The sequence below is a fragment of the Triticum aestivum genome, chromosome 5A (assembly GCF_018294505.1).
Source record: "Triticum aestivum cultivar Chinese Spring chromosome 5A, IWGSC CS RefSeq v2.1, whole genome shotgun sequence".
Lineage (NCBI taxonomy): Eukaryota > Viridiplantae > Streptophyta > Magnoliopsida > Poales > Poaceae > Triticum > Triticum aestivum.
The window spans coordinates 633,057,368-633,074,594 of NC_057806.1; the positions used below are offsets into that span (position 1 = coordinate 633,057,368).

Consider the following 17,227-nt stretch of genomic DNA (forward strand, 5'->3'; position numbering starts at 1 on the left):
GGCAGCGTGGTAAACGGTGTCCGGTCCGGTCCAGTCCGACGCCCGCCGCACCGCACCATTTCCGCGAACACGCCAGCACCCGACGTGCGCCCAGCCGCCGAACGGGTCAAACCACTGCCCTCACCGACAGACCGGCCCCACCTACAGCCCGACCCCACTCGCAGCCTCACCCACCACCCCCTTATTAACCCCGCGCACAGCCACAACCAAAATCAATCACCTCGCCTCGCCCCGTCGTCAACCTCGCCGCCTACCATCCCAGAGAGAATTCCCCCAGACAACCACCAGTCCACCGCCGCCGACGAGCCCCGGGCCGCGCATGGAGCTGTTCGCGCACGCCAAGGCGGTGCGGCTGAAGAGCCGGCACGACAAGTTCCTGTACGCGGACGAGGACGAGCTGCACGTCACGCAGGACCGCAACGGCTCCTCCCCGAGCGCGCGCTGGACGGTGGAGCCCGTGCCGCACGCGCCCGGCGCGGTGCGCCTCCGCAGCAGGTACGGCCGCTACCTGGCCGCCTCCACCGAGCCCTTCCTGCTGGGCATGACCGGCCGCAAGGTGCTGCAGGCGGCGGCGGCGCCCGGGGGCCGCCCCGACGCGTCCGTCGAGTGGGAGCCCGTCCGCGACGGCTTCCAGGTGCGCCTCAAGTCCCGCGCCGGCGGCGTCCGCGGGGGCGGGGACAAGTACCTCCGCGCCAACGGGGGCGTCCCGCCCTGGCGCAACTCGGTCACCCACGACGTGCCGCACCGCACCGCCACCCAGGAATGGGTGCTCTGGGACGTCGAGATCGTGCAGGTGCTCACCCCCGGCCCGGCCACGCCCGCGCCGGAGAAGGCCGCGTCGGCGCCCCCCGCCGCCCTCGCGCCCGACTCGCCGCCCGCGCCCAAGCTCAGGCCCGCCCCCACGCCCTACGAGGCGCACCACCGGCCCACCAAGTCCCAGACCTCCCCGCCGCCGCCGGACTACGCGCCGCCCCCGCCGCCCAAGCCCAAGCCGGAGCCCAGGCTGTCCAAGCTGGAGGTATCCTCCTTTTCCTTCTCTTGCGTCTGATTGTCAATATTCAATAATTGACTTCCGTTTTCGTCCTGGCGACGGCATTGACTTCGCAATGCTCGTCGAATTGCTAGTTTTGCTAGGCGCTTCGCAGTTTTAATCCGCGGAATAGTTGAATCTGAACTGCATCTAAGAATCCATGGTTGGATCTTTGGAACAGATTAGTTCTTTTGGAATGCTAATCGCGCTTAGGAGAAATATTCAGATTATTTCCCCCGCAATGCATAGCGATTGTCTGCCAGCAGTCATGTGGCTGCACATTGCTGGCATCGGCTGTGTCACATGGCCCAGATACAGATACAGGTGTCGCTTTGCTTTGAATGTGCCGATGAAGTAGATATAGGTAGGCTTTCTACATTTTGTCACATTTGCTTGAAGTAGATAGGCTTTGCGCATTTCGTGTTGTGGTGGCCGTTGCACTTGTTGTGTGTACGCAATTCTGTTTGTCTCGTGTCTCATGTGTTAACGTTCGTTCTCGAGCTCTCCCAAACTGTTGCTGCTATCACAAGCAGTCTGTATTATGAAACCCACTGCTGGCCTATTGTAGCATTCATCCCAACTGTTCTTTTGTTGGTAAGGAATCTTCATCATCATCATCATCATCATCAAATCTTTTGTCATGTTTTGGGTTACTTTTCAAAGTGCTGTCAAGTGCATCCTGAGAAACTATCCTTTCTCAGCTCTGCACAGTCCAGCTAGGCTGTATAGCATTACTCTGTATTGTTAGAATATTCAGAATTTCTATCTTCTGTGCTGAAGAACTTGCATGCTGTGTCTAAACTTATCTTTGCAGTATTTTCTTAGTTACTCTGAACTTCTATGGTGGGTGAGAAAATACTAACACTGTACTTCTTTCTTGTACCATCAGCCTTCCGATTCTTTCTCCGCCCCGTTGCACAAGGTTCAGGGCCGTGCGATCCACTACCACATTGCAGACGATAAGGGCGACGTGGACGAGGATACCGAGAGACGCTCATTCACGTTTAATGGTTCCAACCTTGAGGAGCTCACCCAGAAGTTACAAGAGGAAACGGGCATCGATGATCTGATCGTCTGCACGCGCAGCCCTATCAGCGGGAAGCTCACTCCTCTCCTTCTGCAGCTGCCTCCGAACAATGCAGCGATGCACATTGTGCTTGTCCGTGAGTCCTCAAAAGGTATGTTTCGGTTCCTTCTTGTTTATACCATTCCCATTCCTTGATCGTGCTAATTGTACCTAAGCTAGCTGTATGCTCTGAACTTGTCCATCTACTAGTATTTTTGTAGACGAACAGGCCAAATGGCCCTGCTTTTTATTAAGGCAAGTCCCATATAGTATTGATTGACATTCGGAATGTGGGATGGTGGTTATGATTTAGGTCTGGCAGAGCCTCAGTTGAGTATTAGTTAAAGCAGTATGGCATGTTTGTTATTTTAGATAGGGAATCGGCGAAGGATTCTAGGGTACTTAGCGTTTTGATGAGTTGGGTTTTCCGACTAAGCAAAGTGCACCTTCTCCAGTCTATCATTTCAAAATTCAACTTGTACAGTAATGATTTGTGTACTACTACCATACGTGGTCTTATTCTAGTCCTTTTCTGAGAAACATGACTATGATGTCAAGCACCGTGTTTAAGTTTTTGGAGCAAAAGAGTGAGTGCCCATATGATAAAATAACACGCCAGCTCATCTTTTTTCTGCTACCCTAAGGAACCCTGATAATGAAGTTATGTGGGAGATTTCTGTGTTATATCATCTTTAGGCAGACGATGCAGATTTCGTTTCTTTAGTGAAGTCAGTCTAGCTCAGAATGCATTTGACACGACAAGACGGGTAGCGTCTGCCCGTCTAGTAGATCAGTAGTACTTCAGTACACACCCTCCCTCTCCTCTGTTCTGACAGTATGGTATCATTCTGTTAGGGGTATAAACATAGTACTACTGAGTACTGCTGCTCATTAGGGCACGTGTTTGCGTGATTAAAAAACATGTGTTTTTGCTACAGTTTATGATTTTGTTTTGTTTAGCATGGTTCATATATGATGTATGTATTGGATCTTTTGGTTTTGAACAAACAACCCCATTAATACATGGATACAGCGATGTTTGAAGTACAAGTGTGTGGCTTATGGTACTCCTGCATTCCTGCTTATCCGTTGTAATGAAAACTATATCTTTGCATATTGTTGTCTTAAGGTGTCTTTGTTGTTGAGTTGGTGTACAAATACGATAGGTTGTTTGGGTTTCTGAAGCCACACTTCTGATGTAGAGTAGATATTTTCATCTTCATCTACTGATCTTCTCCGTTGTGAATTTCAGTGGCGAAGACATTTCCATGGCCGTACGGCACATAATCTTTGGAGGGAAGACGCGGTCCCTTAAGGTTGAGCAGTGGGATGCTGGGCTGCACCTCTGGTTAATTCATTGGAACTATACACCGTTTATTCTGGCTTATGGTTATCAGAAGCAACTAGGATCCCGTGCTTGTGTGTATAAAGTGTTATAGATTAATGTAAACCGGCGGATCTTGCGAAAAAACTGGAGAGATGTTTATACTTTATAGACTAGTTGGTACTTGGAATTTTTTATTCCTTTGGTTTATTGATTGAATCATTGGAGATAGTGCTGTCCATGAATATTCAGGCCTGGAAAACTCAGTGGACTCGTTCCTCGGTTGCATTCCATCTGGAAGTAGCACTTGGTGTATTGAAAATGGAAGCAAAATGTCTGAGCCGACTACGTCTGATTTGACTTTTAGGACGATGAATCATTCTTATAGCGAATTAAATTAGATTGGTGGTAGTAGTATATCAGTTCAACAGGACACTTGACGGTGGTTTTGGACCATACTGTAAGATCCTTGTCCATGCCTGCAGCAGCTGCATTTTCTGGTGATCACAGTACTTTCCCTCGTTGGGCAGAACAGACATTCACAGGTGTAACGTTTTAATCATAAGTTTTCAGCCAGGAACTCGCAGAGAACTTTGGGGGTTAGGGGTGAAGAACAGAGGATGGTTGGTGAGATTCAGTCTACAAGCTGATGAACGAGTGCCAACCGCTTACTGGTGGGTTTTTTTCAGTAACTACTGCCGGTAATTTTTTTATTTGAGCAACACCTTTAATATTATTCATACTCATGACAATTACAAATACAATGTTTTGGATCTGATCCATGAAAATAAAAGTAACTCCTATGACTAATAATTACAATGAAATTTATTGAAAACAACTTCTTCGCGGTATCAATTTCTGCTAGAAGAAATACTCCAAAGACTTCGGTAATGAGGCAACAACGATGTTGTCACTCTTTCACCCACATGAGCATTATCAATAATGATTTTTAAAAGCGTCTTTTATTACCCATCCAAAAAGATGGGATGCCATGATCGATGAACGTACTTGGACCTGGGATGATCCCCTAGAAGTGCAAGTGGTCGAATCACAATATCTTCACCATGGTGTTTATGAATTATTTCATCTTCACAAAGAATCAAACCAACAAAAAATATCTTCACACACCAACATAAACTCATTAGATCTGAATAATCGGATCCGCGAGCACAGAAAACTCTCTAACCTCATAACATCGCCAGAAGAACGAGAGTACTTTTATTTTTACAAAATACAATAATCACTAAACGCTGACGAAGAATATATTACTCATGAAGACCTGAGGTCCCCCTACCTCTCAGCGCCCATATGGCTGCCGGATTTGAGGGGACCCAAAGTTCCCCGGCGGCGGCGGCTACTGTTGTTCACGAAGCCCTCACGAACAAATAACGACGCGTTTAGTTACCTGTGTACACCCAACCAGGCCCGCGCAAGAAGGAAAAAGCCTATTTGGACGCATACAGGGAGGCCTAGCTTGCATCAGCATGAAGCTTGAAGCAGCCCAGAGCCTGGCTCGCTGGGAATGCTCGAATCAACCACTTTTAGCGAGCCAGGCTAAGTCGGGCGCAAAAGTGGAATACAACGTACGCCGAAGTGCAGGGGGGGGGGGGGGGTCGGGGTGGAGATAGCGGGAGAAGGAAAACGGCGGAGACAGGATGGTGCAAAATGTGTGCGATAAATTTATCATCCCACATGATTATGGCATACGAACGTTTGGAAAGTTTTATGTACCACAAATTCAATAGTCGCTTGTGGGATAGGTTGGTGCATCGCACTTTTGCCGAACGTCTACATCCCCGAGTACTACCACACACGGCTATCCTTTATCGTGTGGGATTGGACACCCCCCCCCCCCCCCCCCGCGCTAGCCCCCCTATCGCACACCTTCATAAGACGATCGGTTGGAAACTGTGTCAGCAAAAGGGGTTTAAACCATTTATATATGACTTAACTGCACTAGTGGCCATATCTAATATGCTTTTTTAAACGAAATTACCAAAATATGGAATTGAGAAAATGAAGTGCCATTACATATTTTGCCATCCCATAAAGAACAATACCTTTCGCTATATTATCCTACAAAAGAGGAATTTGCACGAACCATATATTGGTGTAATTCGTTGCAAATAGGTCTAATCCATCATTTAGGTCCGTTGATACTTTTATTAAAAAAAGAATTAGGTGTGTTGACATGATTCCTGACAAGTGGGTCCAGTTTGTAAAGGCACCGGTGGAAAAAAGAAAAATAGGCCACATCAACAGCCAACTAGAATAATCCAATAAATTATAAATGCACTCACTAATATTCTGGGAAAAATTCAGCTCAATTGGAGCAAAGGATTGTGAGACATTGACAGTTCTAGTTGGTTGCTGATGAGCCCGGGTTTTTTTTTTGCCATTGGTGCACTTATAAATTGGACCCACTTGTTAGGAATCATGTCAACACATCTAAATGGTGAATTAGACCTAACTGCAATGAATTGCCGCAATATATGGTGCTTTGTGCGACAAACCTGTAAAGTAGGTGTTTTGTGCAACACTAACATTAAAAGTAGGTGGTTTGTACAGTTTCTTCTCCTAGAAGATAGCATAATATGCATATCTAAGTGAAATTATTATTTCAAATTATTCCCGAATAAACAAATACACTGCTCGTGCGAATTACACCAATTCATTGATTAAGAGAGAGTAAGAATTGTCAGGTTAATTTACGGAAAACCGGGCTAAAACCGACACAACTCAGCCCAGAAAATGGACACCACCGGCCGACCTGGCCACATGCCAACAGATGGCCACAGGCGCCAGCGAACGACAGCTTCAACTTTGACAACAATCTTTGCGAGGGAAATATGCAGGGCTTGCACCGACCGAGTCCTCCGCGAACGACCGCCGAGTGCTTGTCATCGTCACCACTTGGACACAATCCACCGCAGCTTCGACTCCACAACAACCAAGCAACCGTGGAAGAGCACATCAGACACACCGGATAGACCGACTAACAGAGCCCGAGCCGCGACCCCAACTCATCTTGGCGCCATCATCATTACCAGTCTCCTAGTTGCAGTCTGCTTCAAGACGATGCCCCCAAGGAGGAGAAAGGCGCTAGGACACCTCCATCGCCCGATCCAGATGATCAGAGGTTTCCCTCCGGAGCCAAGGCCGTGGGGAGAGGGGTGACCACACCTCCACAACGACGCTTTCAGAGGTTCAGATCCAGATGATCCAGATGATCAGAGGTTTCCCTCCGGAGCCAACCCCGCCGCCGCCGTCCGCCGCCCGGGCTTAGCCCGGCGGCCTCCTCCGGCGACGGCGAGGGGAAAGGGGGGCGAGCGGGGGCGGCCCGGCGGCGCGGACGAGGGCTCCGCCCGAGTCGCCGGAGAGGCGACGCGGGGGACGAGAGGAGTATTCTATGACTATGAAAAATAACAGAAGCAACCTTTCAACACAAACATTGCATTGCCAACTGAAACTGGAACCAACAAGGTACCACCCGTTCTTTCTAAGAGAAAATACAATGCAACTAACTGTAACAAAATATAGCATCCATAATCTTTCCCAGTTACTTCCTTCGTTATTAAATATAAGTCTTTATAGAGATTTCACTATGAACCACATATGGATGCATAGCATTTTAAGTGTAGATTCATTCATTTTATTCCGTATGTAGTCCACCTAGTGGAATCTCTACAAGTACTTATATTTAGGAACAGAGGGAGTATATGTTTTGATAGTAAACTATGCATGAGGATCACAGAGGAATAGTATGAATGGAGCAGCCACATCCGATTTAAGGATGGGCCATTGACAAACTATGCAATCTTCGAGCATATCAATCTGAGTAAAAGACATTAGATTCTCAGGTTTAATCAACCTTGTCTGCAACATCAATGGGATCGGCCATTGACAAACCATTGCCATGCTTATTCTGGAAAATCATCAACTCAATTTACAAAATAGCACTTGAAGGGATCGGCAGTTGACAAATCATGGGGATCCAGCTGCTCCTCATTATGACTTCATACGAATTCCAATTGCACATCTCAAGAAGCTCTATTTTCCATTTCTAGCAGCCTGTATTGATTAGCCAACCATAACTTGCTGTTGATCTTGTTGCTGACCACCCCTTCCTTGTTGATGCTATTATAGGACCCCAAATTTGATTTCCTTCAGCAACTTTGCGTTCAAAACAAAGAACTTGGCAAATCCAACACCTTGCTTACTGGCTAGGTAATTTTTCAACACCAGTTTTTTTAGATGCGTCTCAAGGCATTTGACTGGATCTTGTGAGTCATATTGACGTGCATCTTTCATACCTATCTTTAAGTTGTGTTTCTTCCACTAAAAAAGTAAAAAGGAAACATGTGGCCTCTTTTGGTTCTTTTTTTTGCGAAATAACTCTTTTATTACTCAATCAAATGGGATTACAATCTCGTGAGGCAATACATAAGACTTCATCAGGAGCTGAACCGAGCCAAACCATTGTTCGACCCTGCCCACTACCAAAACTAGCCATGGCATGACTAACACAATTGCCCGAGCGGCGGATATGAGTAATAGAAGAGTCCCGTTCCCCCATACTTTGCTTGATCTCTCCAATCATAAAGGCATATCTTGAGAAGTTGCGACCCACATCCTTGACCATTTGGACGGCCTCGAGACAATCAGACTCAACATCTATAGGTAGAGAACTCCATTGTAACGCCAAGCTGATGCCCTCCTTGATAGCCAATATCTCACACTCGAGTACATCTTCACAATCGCACACAAATCTGCAAGCGCTGAAAATAATATTTCCAACATGATCCCGCAAAACCATACCAGTTCCCGCATTACCATTCAAGACAGATCCATCAGTATTTAGCTTCACTCTTCCTTCACTTGGAGGGATCCAAGGGTTAGTGTTCTGCAACTGGACAGCGCGGACCACGCTCGATTTTAGGAGGCATTCAGCGGGAACCATCTTGCCCTTGGCACAAACAGCAACTTGGTTAGCAGACAAGCTTAACAAGGAATTCAAATAGCTCTCCAGGAACCGGGCAGAGACATCGACAGGAGGAGCCGGCTTTGCATGAACAATTCCGTTCCTGACGTGCCAAATTCTCCATAAGAGCATCATTAAACGGACACGCTGTGGTGCTTCGGCTTCACGGATTACCTGGATGAACCAATCATCATGCTGTTTGATCTCAATGAGTTTAGGCAGCTCCCACACCGTCGCCATTGCACCCCAAAGCTGCTGAGCATTCTCACATGCACAAAACACATGAAACGCGTCCTCACCTTCTCTACCACAGACTGGGCAGGTGTCCCGTTCCTCCAAAGTTCTCCGCTTCTTGTTCTTCCACGTCGCTAGAGAGTTCGTTGCTAAACGCCATGCAAATGACTTAACCTTAGGCAGGGACGGACAAGACCAGATATGCTTCCACACTTCCCTGCTGCTATCCGCAACAGAGCTCGACGAAGGGATCGATGGCTGTAGCATTTCATGTGCAGCAAGCCAATAAGCACTCTTAACTGTGAAGACTCCGCTCCTCTCAGGCGCCCACGCCAGAAAATCCTCCCCAAGCCGTGGCGAAGGTTTTATCTTGGAGATTTGTGCAACATCAGCCGGTAAGAAGAATTGTTGGAGCTTTTGAAAGTCCCACCCATCTTAGGCGACAACGGCCTCTTCTGGACAGCAGCGAGTTTGTATTGCCTCTCATTAACCATTGGTCAGGCCATATTCTCACGTTCTGGCCATTTGCTATGTGCCACACAAGCCCTTTCTTTAGCAACTCAAGCCCATGACAGACCCCTTGCCATGACTGAGAGGGATTACCCGAAAAGACAGTATCCTCTAGCCTCCCATTCGGGTAGTATTTTGCCTTTAGCAGCCTTGCACACAAACTATTAGGATGGATCAGCAGTCTCCACGCTTGCCTTGCAAGTAAAGCTTGATTAAAAAGTCTGAAATCCCTAAAGCCAAGCCCTCCTTGTGCTTTTGCTCGCAACATTTTCTCCCAAGCATACCAGTGTGTTTTACGCTTTCCCTTCTCTGAACCCCAGAAATAGTTACGGATCATGCGGTTCAAATCATCACAGACACCCAGTGGTAACTTGAAAACACTCATAATAAAGGTGAGGATCGCTTGAGCTAGAGATTTTATCAACGTTTCTTTCCCAGCCTGAGTTGGATGCCCATCGAACGCAAACAGCCTCTTACTAACTTTCTCCTGCAGATTTTGGAGCTTGCCTTTTGTAAGCCGGCCATCCGGTGTTGGTAAGCCCAAATATTTCTCCTCAAAACCCGAGCTGACCACCTCCAACACACCCTTTATTTCAGCTGCTATGCTTGCTGGGCAAGAATCTCCAAAGAGGATAGAGGACTTTGCCGGATTTAACAGTTGACCAGTGGCTTGCTCATAAGTCTTGATAATTCGCTTAACAGCAGTCGCCTGTTGCCCAGTGGCCTTAAAGAATAAGAGAGTGTCATCTGCGAATAATAGATGTGATATTCCTAGGGCTCTCCTCGTGATCTTCAACGGGGACAACTCAGATGAGTTTATCCCATTATTAAACAGAATTGACAGACCATCAGCCACCAATAGAAATAAGTATGGGGATAAAGGATCACCTTGCCGTAGACCACAAGACGGTGCAAATGAATCAGAGATGGCTCCATTAAATTTTATTGAATATCTCACCGAGGTTACGCATGACATTATCCAGTCAACCCACCGATGAGCAAAGCCAAGCTTTTGCATCATTTGCTTAAGATAATCCCAATCAACTCGATCATAAGCTTTGGATAAGTCCAGCTTATAGGCACAAAAACTCCTTGTAGGATCCTTTTCCTGCTTGATGTGATGAATACATTCAAAAGCAATCAAAGAGTTGTCCGTTATCATTCGCCCAGGAATAAAGGCACTTTACGTGGGGGAGATAATCCCATCCAACACCGGCCTCAACCGGTTAACAAGGCACTTGGAAACCACCTTGTAGATTACATTGCAGAGGCTAATAGGCCGGAAATCCGTAATCTTAACAGGGTTCTTAATTTTTGGAATTAAAACTATATTAGTATTGTTAACCTCAGCCGGCATTATTCCTGTCCGAAAAAACTCCTGAACCGCAGCCACAATACTCTCCTTAATAGTGCCCCAATTCCTCTGAAAAAACCGCGTCGGGAACCCATCCGGGCCCGGGGCCTTCAAAGGCCCGATTTGCAATAAAGCATCTGAAATCTCCTTCTCGGTAAAATCAGCACACAAGGAAGCATTAGTATCTTCATCAATAACAGATTGAACTAGATTAATGATTGGGCTTGGGTCAACCGAAGGAACAGAGGTAAAGATGTTTTTAAAGTAATCCATTGCTGCTCGGCCCATAGCTTCCTCACCCGTGAAAACCCGACCACTAGTGTCTTTGAGTTTTTTTTATGCGGTTCTTCCTAGCTCTCCATACAACCTTTGATTGGAAAAAATTTGTATTCCGATCCCCTTCTTTGAGCCAAGTAATACGGGATCGTTGCATCCACATTAGCTCTTCTCTGTAAAGTAACTCATTCATTTTATCTGTTACCTTACGAATCTCACATCTGTCTGCATTTATCAACATGAGTTCCTCAAGCTGTGTCCTTGACTTTTCAATTTCCCGGGCTACACTACCAAAGTTTTCCTTACTCCACTTGCACAATGTTTTCATAGTATCCCTTAAAGCCGCATGCACGTCCCCTAGGGATGCCTTCTCTCCCGCCTCCAGCCAGGCCTTTGCAATCAAGTCCTGGAGCGCAGGGTCTCTTTCCCACATAATCTCGTACTGCCTGCGCCTTGGCTTAGTTGGCCTATCACCCACATCATCACAACACACATGAACAGGCACATGATCCGAACAGGGGGAAGTAAGATGGTGCACCCAGGTGTTAAAGAGCATATTCCTCCAAGCCGGATTAGCGACCGCCCTATCTAGACGGACTTTCACGTTTGCATTCCCGCTTCTCTTATTATCGTATGTGTACAGGACACCAGTAAAACCCAGATCAGCCAAATCACACGTCTCTAGTACATCCCGGAATACTTGCATCTGAATTGGTGCTCTCGTGCTTAGGGAAAAATGCTCGAAATCCCACATACATTCGTTGAAGTCACCCACCACCAGCCATGGTAAATCTGAGTTGGCACAAAGGTTCTACATCAAAGACCACATAAGAGGCCGATCCTCCACCCTCGGTTCGCCATACACACATGTCAGTCTCCACGGTTGTACATCAGGCCCAGCTTGTACATGAACATCCATACAGCGGGCATTTGAGAATTTAACATCCACCGTCAGATCCTCGTGCCAAAACAGTGCCAATCCTCCACTATTACCACTAGAATCAACACCATCGAAACCCTTAAGGCCCAATCTCGATCGATACCTCTTCATCTTGTTAGCTGACTGTCTTGTCTCACACAAAAAGACGAGAGTTGGGGAATGCGACTTGACCAAAGTCGCGAGTTCACGAACTGTTCGGGAGTTCCACGCCCCCCGGCAGTTCCAACTTAATAGATTCATTGCTCCCGGTGGTCCTCCACCGAGGAGGCCGCCAATCCACTAGTAGAAGTACTGTCAATGCCAAAACCATCGTCCGTCTTAAACTTCTTACGATTCGCATTCTTCTGTGGTGTACCAATATTTGAGCTGCTGGGTATATCCGACCCCTCAAACTGATCCACCTTTTTTGATGTAAAGCCTGCGGGAACAATGGCCCTGTTGGGGAACGTAGCAGAAATTCAAAAAATTTCCTACGTAACACCAAGATCTATCTATGGAGAGACCAGCAACGAGTAGAAAGGAGAGTGCATCTACATACCCTTGTAGATCGCTAAGCGGAAGCGTTCAAGTGAACGGGGTTGATGGAGTCGTACTCGTCGTGATTCAGATCACCGATGACCAAGTGCCGAACGGACGGCACCTCCGCGTTCAACACACGTACAGCCCGGTGACGTCTCCCACGCCTTGATCCAGCAAGGAGAGAGGGAGAGGTTGAGGAAGACTCCATCCAACAGCAGCACAACGGCGTGGTGGTGATGGAGGAGCGTGGCAATCCTGCAGGGCTACGCCGAGCACCTACGGGAGAGGAGATGTGTCACGGGAGGGAGAGGGAGGCAACCAAAGGCCTTAGGTATGATTGCTCCTCCTTTTCCCCACTATATATAGGGCCAAGGGAGAGGGGGAGGGCGCAGCCTTGCCCCCTCCTCCAAGGAAGAGGTGCGGCTAAGGATGGGGAGGAGTCCACCCTCCCCAAGGCACCTCGGAGGTGCCTTCCCCCTTTAGGACTCTTCCCTCTCCAAGTTTCCTTGCGCATGGGCCTCTTGGGGCTGGTGCCCTTGGCCCATGAAGGCCAAGGCGCACCCCCTACAGCCCATGTGGCCCCCCGGGGCAGGTGGCCCCACCCGGTGGGCCCCCGGGACCCTTCCGGTGGTCCCGGTACAATACCGATGACCCCAAAACTTGTCCCGATGGCCGAAACAGGACTTCCTATATATAAATCTTTACCTCCGGACCATTCCGGAACTCCTCGCGACATCCGGGATCTCATCCGGGACTCCGAACAACATTCGGTAACCACATACAAGCTTCCTTTATAACCCTAGCGTCATCGAACCTTAAGTGTGTAGACCCTACGGGTTCGGGAGACATGCAGACATGACCGAGACGTTCTCCGGTCAATAACCAACAGCGGGATCTGGATACCCATGATGGCTCCCACATGTTCCACGATGATCTCATCGGATGAAACACGATGTCAAGGACTTAATCAATCCCGTATTCAATTCCCTTTGTCTAGCGGTATTTTACTTGCCCGAGATTCGATCGTCGGTATCCAATACCTTTGTTCAATCTCGTTATCGGCAAGTCACTTTACTCGTTCCGTAACACATCATCCCATGATCAAATCCTTGGTCACATTGCGCATATGATGATGTCCTACCGAGTGGGCCCAGAGATACCTCTCCGTTTACACGGAGTGACAAATCCCAGTCTCGATCCGCATAAAACAATAGATACTTTCGGAGATACCTGTAGTGCACCTTTATAGTCACCCAGTTACGTTGTGACGTTTGATACACGCAAAGCACTCCTACGGTATCCAGGAGTTACACGATCTCATGGTCAAAGGAAGAGATACTTGACATTGGCAAAGCTCTAGCAAATGAACTACACGATCTTTTGTGCTAGTCTTAGGATTGGGTCTTGTCCATCACATCATTCTCCTAATGATGTGATCCCGTTATCAACGACATCCAATGTCCATAGCCAGGAAACCATGACTATCTGTTGATCACAACGAGCTAGTCAACTAGAGGCTCACTAGGGACATATTGTGGTCTATGTATTCACACGTGTATTACGATTTCCAGATAATACAGTTATAGCATGAATAAAAGACAATTATAATGAACAGGGAAATATAATAATAATACTTTTATTATTGCCTCTAGGGCATATTTCCAACAGGCCCCCACATCTGCCTGAGCCCCTTCCACAGCCACTGGCACTGAGGCCGTATGAGCGTCATCTGGACCCCTTTTACGAATAATAAGTGCATCCTCCCGAGCTTCCAGAATAGACCCATCCAACTCAGGATTTATCCCAAGCCCTGGCTCACTCTGTGAAGTAAAAGCATTATACCGCCAGCTCGTTTGCATGTGCTCACCAACTGAAGCGTTAAACTGGGGTTCTCGGGCATGTACATCCCTCCCAAAACCACGACCCCGGCCGCGAGATCCTGCTAATCCTCCTCTCCTTCCACCAGCTTCGGCATCCACTTCCTCACTACCATCGCCTGGGCCACGACCCGAACCACGCCCAACACCTCTACCCGAGCTTCTGTTTCCACCTGAACCTCTGGAAGATGCCAAGATAAAGGAACCCCACTCCATATCATTCTTATCATGCTCCCCCGACCCACACTCCTCATGCCAATGGCCAAGTAGGCCACACATAAAGCAAAAAACAGGAAGCTTTTCAAACTTGACTTGATAGTACTCAGTCTCGCCCCCTTTTGTAAAACCCACAAACCTCGTCAATTTCTTGGAAACATCAAGTTTCACCCTGGCCCTGATGAACTCACCAATAAAACCATTAGGGAGTACAATCTGCACCTCCATTACTTCGCCTATGCGTTGCGCCATGTTTTTCACAAACTGTTCCCTCTTCAGGACCATATCCGGTAGCTTATGTATCTGGCACCAAGTTTCAATCTTGTCCAACTTGACAGACTCCGGGTTCTTAAAACCATCATATTCTGCTATGATCAAAGCCATCCCCTTGAAATCCCAAGGACCCTGGTGCAACGCTTTGTTCCAATCCGCCAGACAATTGAACTGTATCGAGAACAGGTTGGAATTTATCCTTCTCCAGACTACATCCCTCGTGGGATTCCATGCTGCTTTCATGTCCGCGATCAAGGCCCCCTGACCAAAGGATTTTGTGGTCAGAACCCTAGCCAGCGCGAGCCACTTCAGTTTCTCCTCTGGATCCTCCGCCTCCTCCTCCCAGACAAGATTATCCCGCTCATCATCCTGTAGATGCAGGCGTTCCAGCAATACACTTGGATCTTCCGTGTTGGTCGCCCGTGAACCACTCGCCTCCGTCGCCATTGCCACAGCTGAAACCCTAGCGCTTCGGCCAAGCGACTACGAGTTCGGTCGAGAAGAAAGAGACACCCTCCAGCGAGCGCGAGTAGCACGAGATCAAGACCGATCCTCAAGGAGAGGGATCGGATCTACAAGAAACTCCCGGCGACGAAGCCAGGAGGACAGGGGAACCCTAGGCCTCGAGCGCTAGGGGAGTAGCCACGTTTCGGCCTCGTGGCCTCTTTTGGTTCATAGGATAGGATTATCATAGGAATAGGAATCTTGTAGGAAATGAGATGACATGTATCTCAAATCCTATGAGTAGGAATAAGAAACAAGATGTCATTTGGTTGACACCAAAGGAATTTTTCCATTGAGTCTAGGCTCATTTTTATTTTCCTATGAAATGTGGAGAATAGGAACCAATCCTATATAGGAATAGGAATCCATTCCTATGAACCAAAGGGCTCTAAAGGAAAAAATCCTATAAAAATCCTACCTCTAGAATTCCTATGAAATTCCTCCAAACCAAAGGAGGCCATATGTAAATTTTGACTAGACTAGATGACATGTCCAATAGATTATTATTATGACATTTACAGATAGCAAACATGAATACTTACAATGACATGAAGCTTCTCCAAGCAGGGGAAGCATCTTAAGACATCAATAACAGCATTCAAATCGGTGGCCGAAAACTCGAGAGCCAAAGCCTTCATTGTGTCTATGGTATTATTCAAGCTTGTTGGGATCAAACTCTGAACAAAACAATGAACATAAAGCAAATATTAAGAATGTAACAATGCTGCATGCAAGAGTCAAGATTATTTCTGCTGTTGGTACCTTGAAGAATATATTAGCAATCTCAATTTCAGGGATGCAGGGAGACAAAGGGCCTAATATCTCCAGTTTAGGTGCCTTAATTACCCGGACAGTATCACTGCCTGCACCCGGACAAGGTAATAGCAGCCTTTCAAGGAGAGGGGCGTCCTCAATGAACAATTCTCCTTTGCCTGAAAAACAAGCGCAGAGGCTCACGCTCCTAAGACTTTTGGAGCTAATGCCCAAGCGCGAGCAATTCGCATCACAAATGTCCGTCAATTCAAGTGACTCCAAGACATTGCAGGCAGAGAGCACCCGCCAAAAGACATCCTCGCAGATGAAAACGCGAAACAGGGTGAGCTGCTTGAGGGTGGGAAAACTCAGTGAAGGAGCAATCTGACTTGGGAATTCGCAGAAGCTGAATGTGGCCACGAGGAGGGATGCCAAGCGGAACACGGATGGTGGCAGCGGGTAAAGCTTCCGAGGTTCATAGCCCAAGAACTCAAAGCTGATGTCGAGCTCCTGAAGCTTGTCAAGGGCTCGGGAATGGAACCAGTTGTCGACCTGAGCGGCTTCCTCGGCATGCCGTTTCTTGTCTTTGTGGAGGAGGATGTGGTGGAAGTGGAAGCGGCGGGCGGGGCCAGGGTGGTCGGCGAGGATCCTGGAGACGACGGAGAAGCACTTGAAGGCGTTGGAGCAGAGGGAATGGGCACCATGAATGTTGAGAGGCGAGGAGCGCCAGAGGGGACGCCATCTGCGGGCGATGGCCTGCGTGCGCGCGCCGTCTTTGGTGGGGAGGAGGGAGATGATGGTGCCGAGGATGTCATCGGGGAGTTTGCTGATGAGATCCCCGTCGCCGACGAGCTCGCCATCCCGGTCCCGCGGCCTGCGCCTCTTGGCCGCGGGTTCTGCCGCCTTCTTTTTCCTCTTCATGTCCCATGGCTGGCGAGATGGAGAAGTTGGATGGGAGGTGGGAGGGAGGGCTCTTGAGCTGATGAGGGGGAGCCGGCGTGTTGCTTTGAATTTATGCCCCCTTTGTTTGGGCTACAGATTCCTGAGAATCACTTTGCTATGAATTCCTGAGAATCAGCTGTGGCTCTGGATTCCTGAGAATCAGAATCTGACTGTTTGTTTACCCTGTTGTCTGTCAGCTTTAGGAGTTGTGGGTGTTGTGAAATGTCAGTAACGCCCTCGACTGCTGACTATAATGTTTAGGAGTTGAGGGGGCTCTCATCGCGTCTTTTGCCGGAAACGAAGCGTCCGGCCGGCGGGGACTGCGTCGAGAACGGAGGGAGCTACGCGGGGCAGCCGATTGGGCACACGCCGGACTTGTGTCGCCTCGTCTCCGCTCCGCTGCGACCCAATGTGGGCGCACGCCATCA

At 48.2% G+C, this 17,227-nt stretch overlaps 1 protein-coding gene across 1 annotated transcript; it reads left to right on the forward strand.

The window, feature by feature from the left end:
• Positions 1–205: 205 nt before the first annotated feature.
• LOC123105485 (actin cytoskeleton-regulatory complex protein pan1) lies at positions 206–3,711 on the forward strand. The gene is made up of 3 exons (XM_044527566.1): positions 206–1,018; positions 1,920–2,208; positions 3,349–3,711. The coding sequence occupies exons 1-3, from the start codon at positions 320–322 to the stop codon at positions 3,381–3,383; spliced, it is 1,023 nt and encodes a 340-aa protein (XP_044383501.1). The 5' UTR covers positions 206–319; the 3' UTR covers positions 3,384–3,711.
• The last annotated feature ends 13,516 nt before the right edge of the window (positions 3,712–17,227 follow it).

Coding starts and splice junctions, on each gene's coding strand:
- LOC123105485 (XM_044527566.1), top strand. CDS start 320: ATGGAGCTGTTCGCGCACGCCAAGGCGGTGCGGCTGAAGAGCCGGCAC. Junction 1,019..1,919: donor CCAGGCTGTCCAAGCTGGAG/GTATCCTCCTTT, acceptor TTGTACCATCAG/CCTTCCGATTCTTTCTCCGC. Junction 2,209..3,348: donor TGTCCGTGAGTCCTCAAAAG/GTATGTTTCGGT, acceptor TGTGAATTTCAG/TGGCGAAGACATTTCCATGG.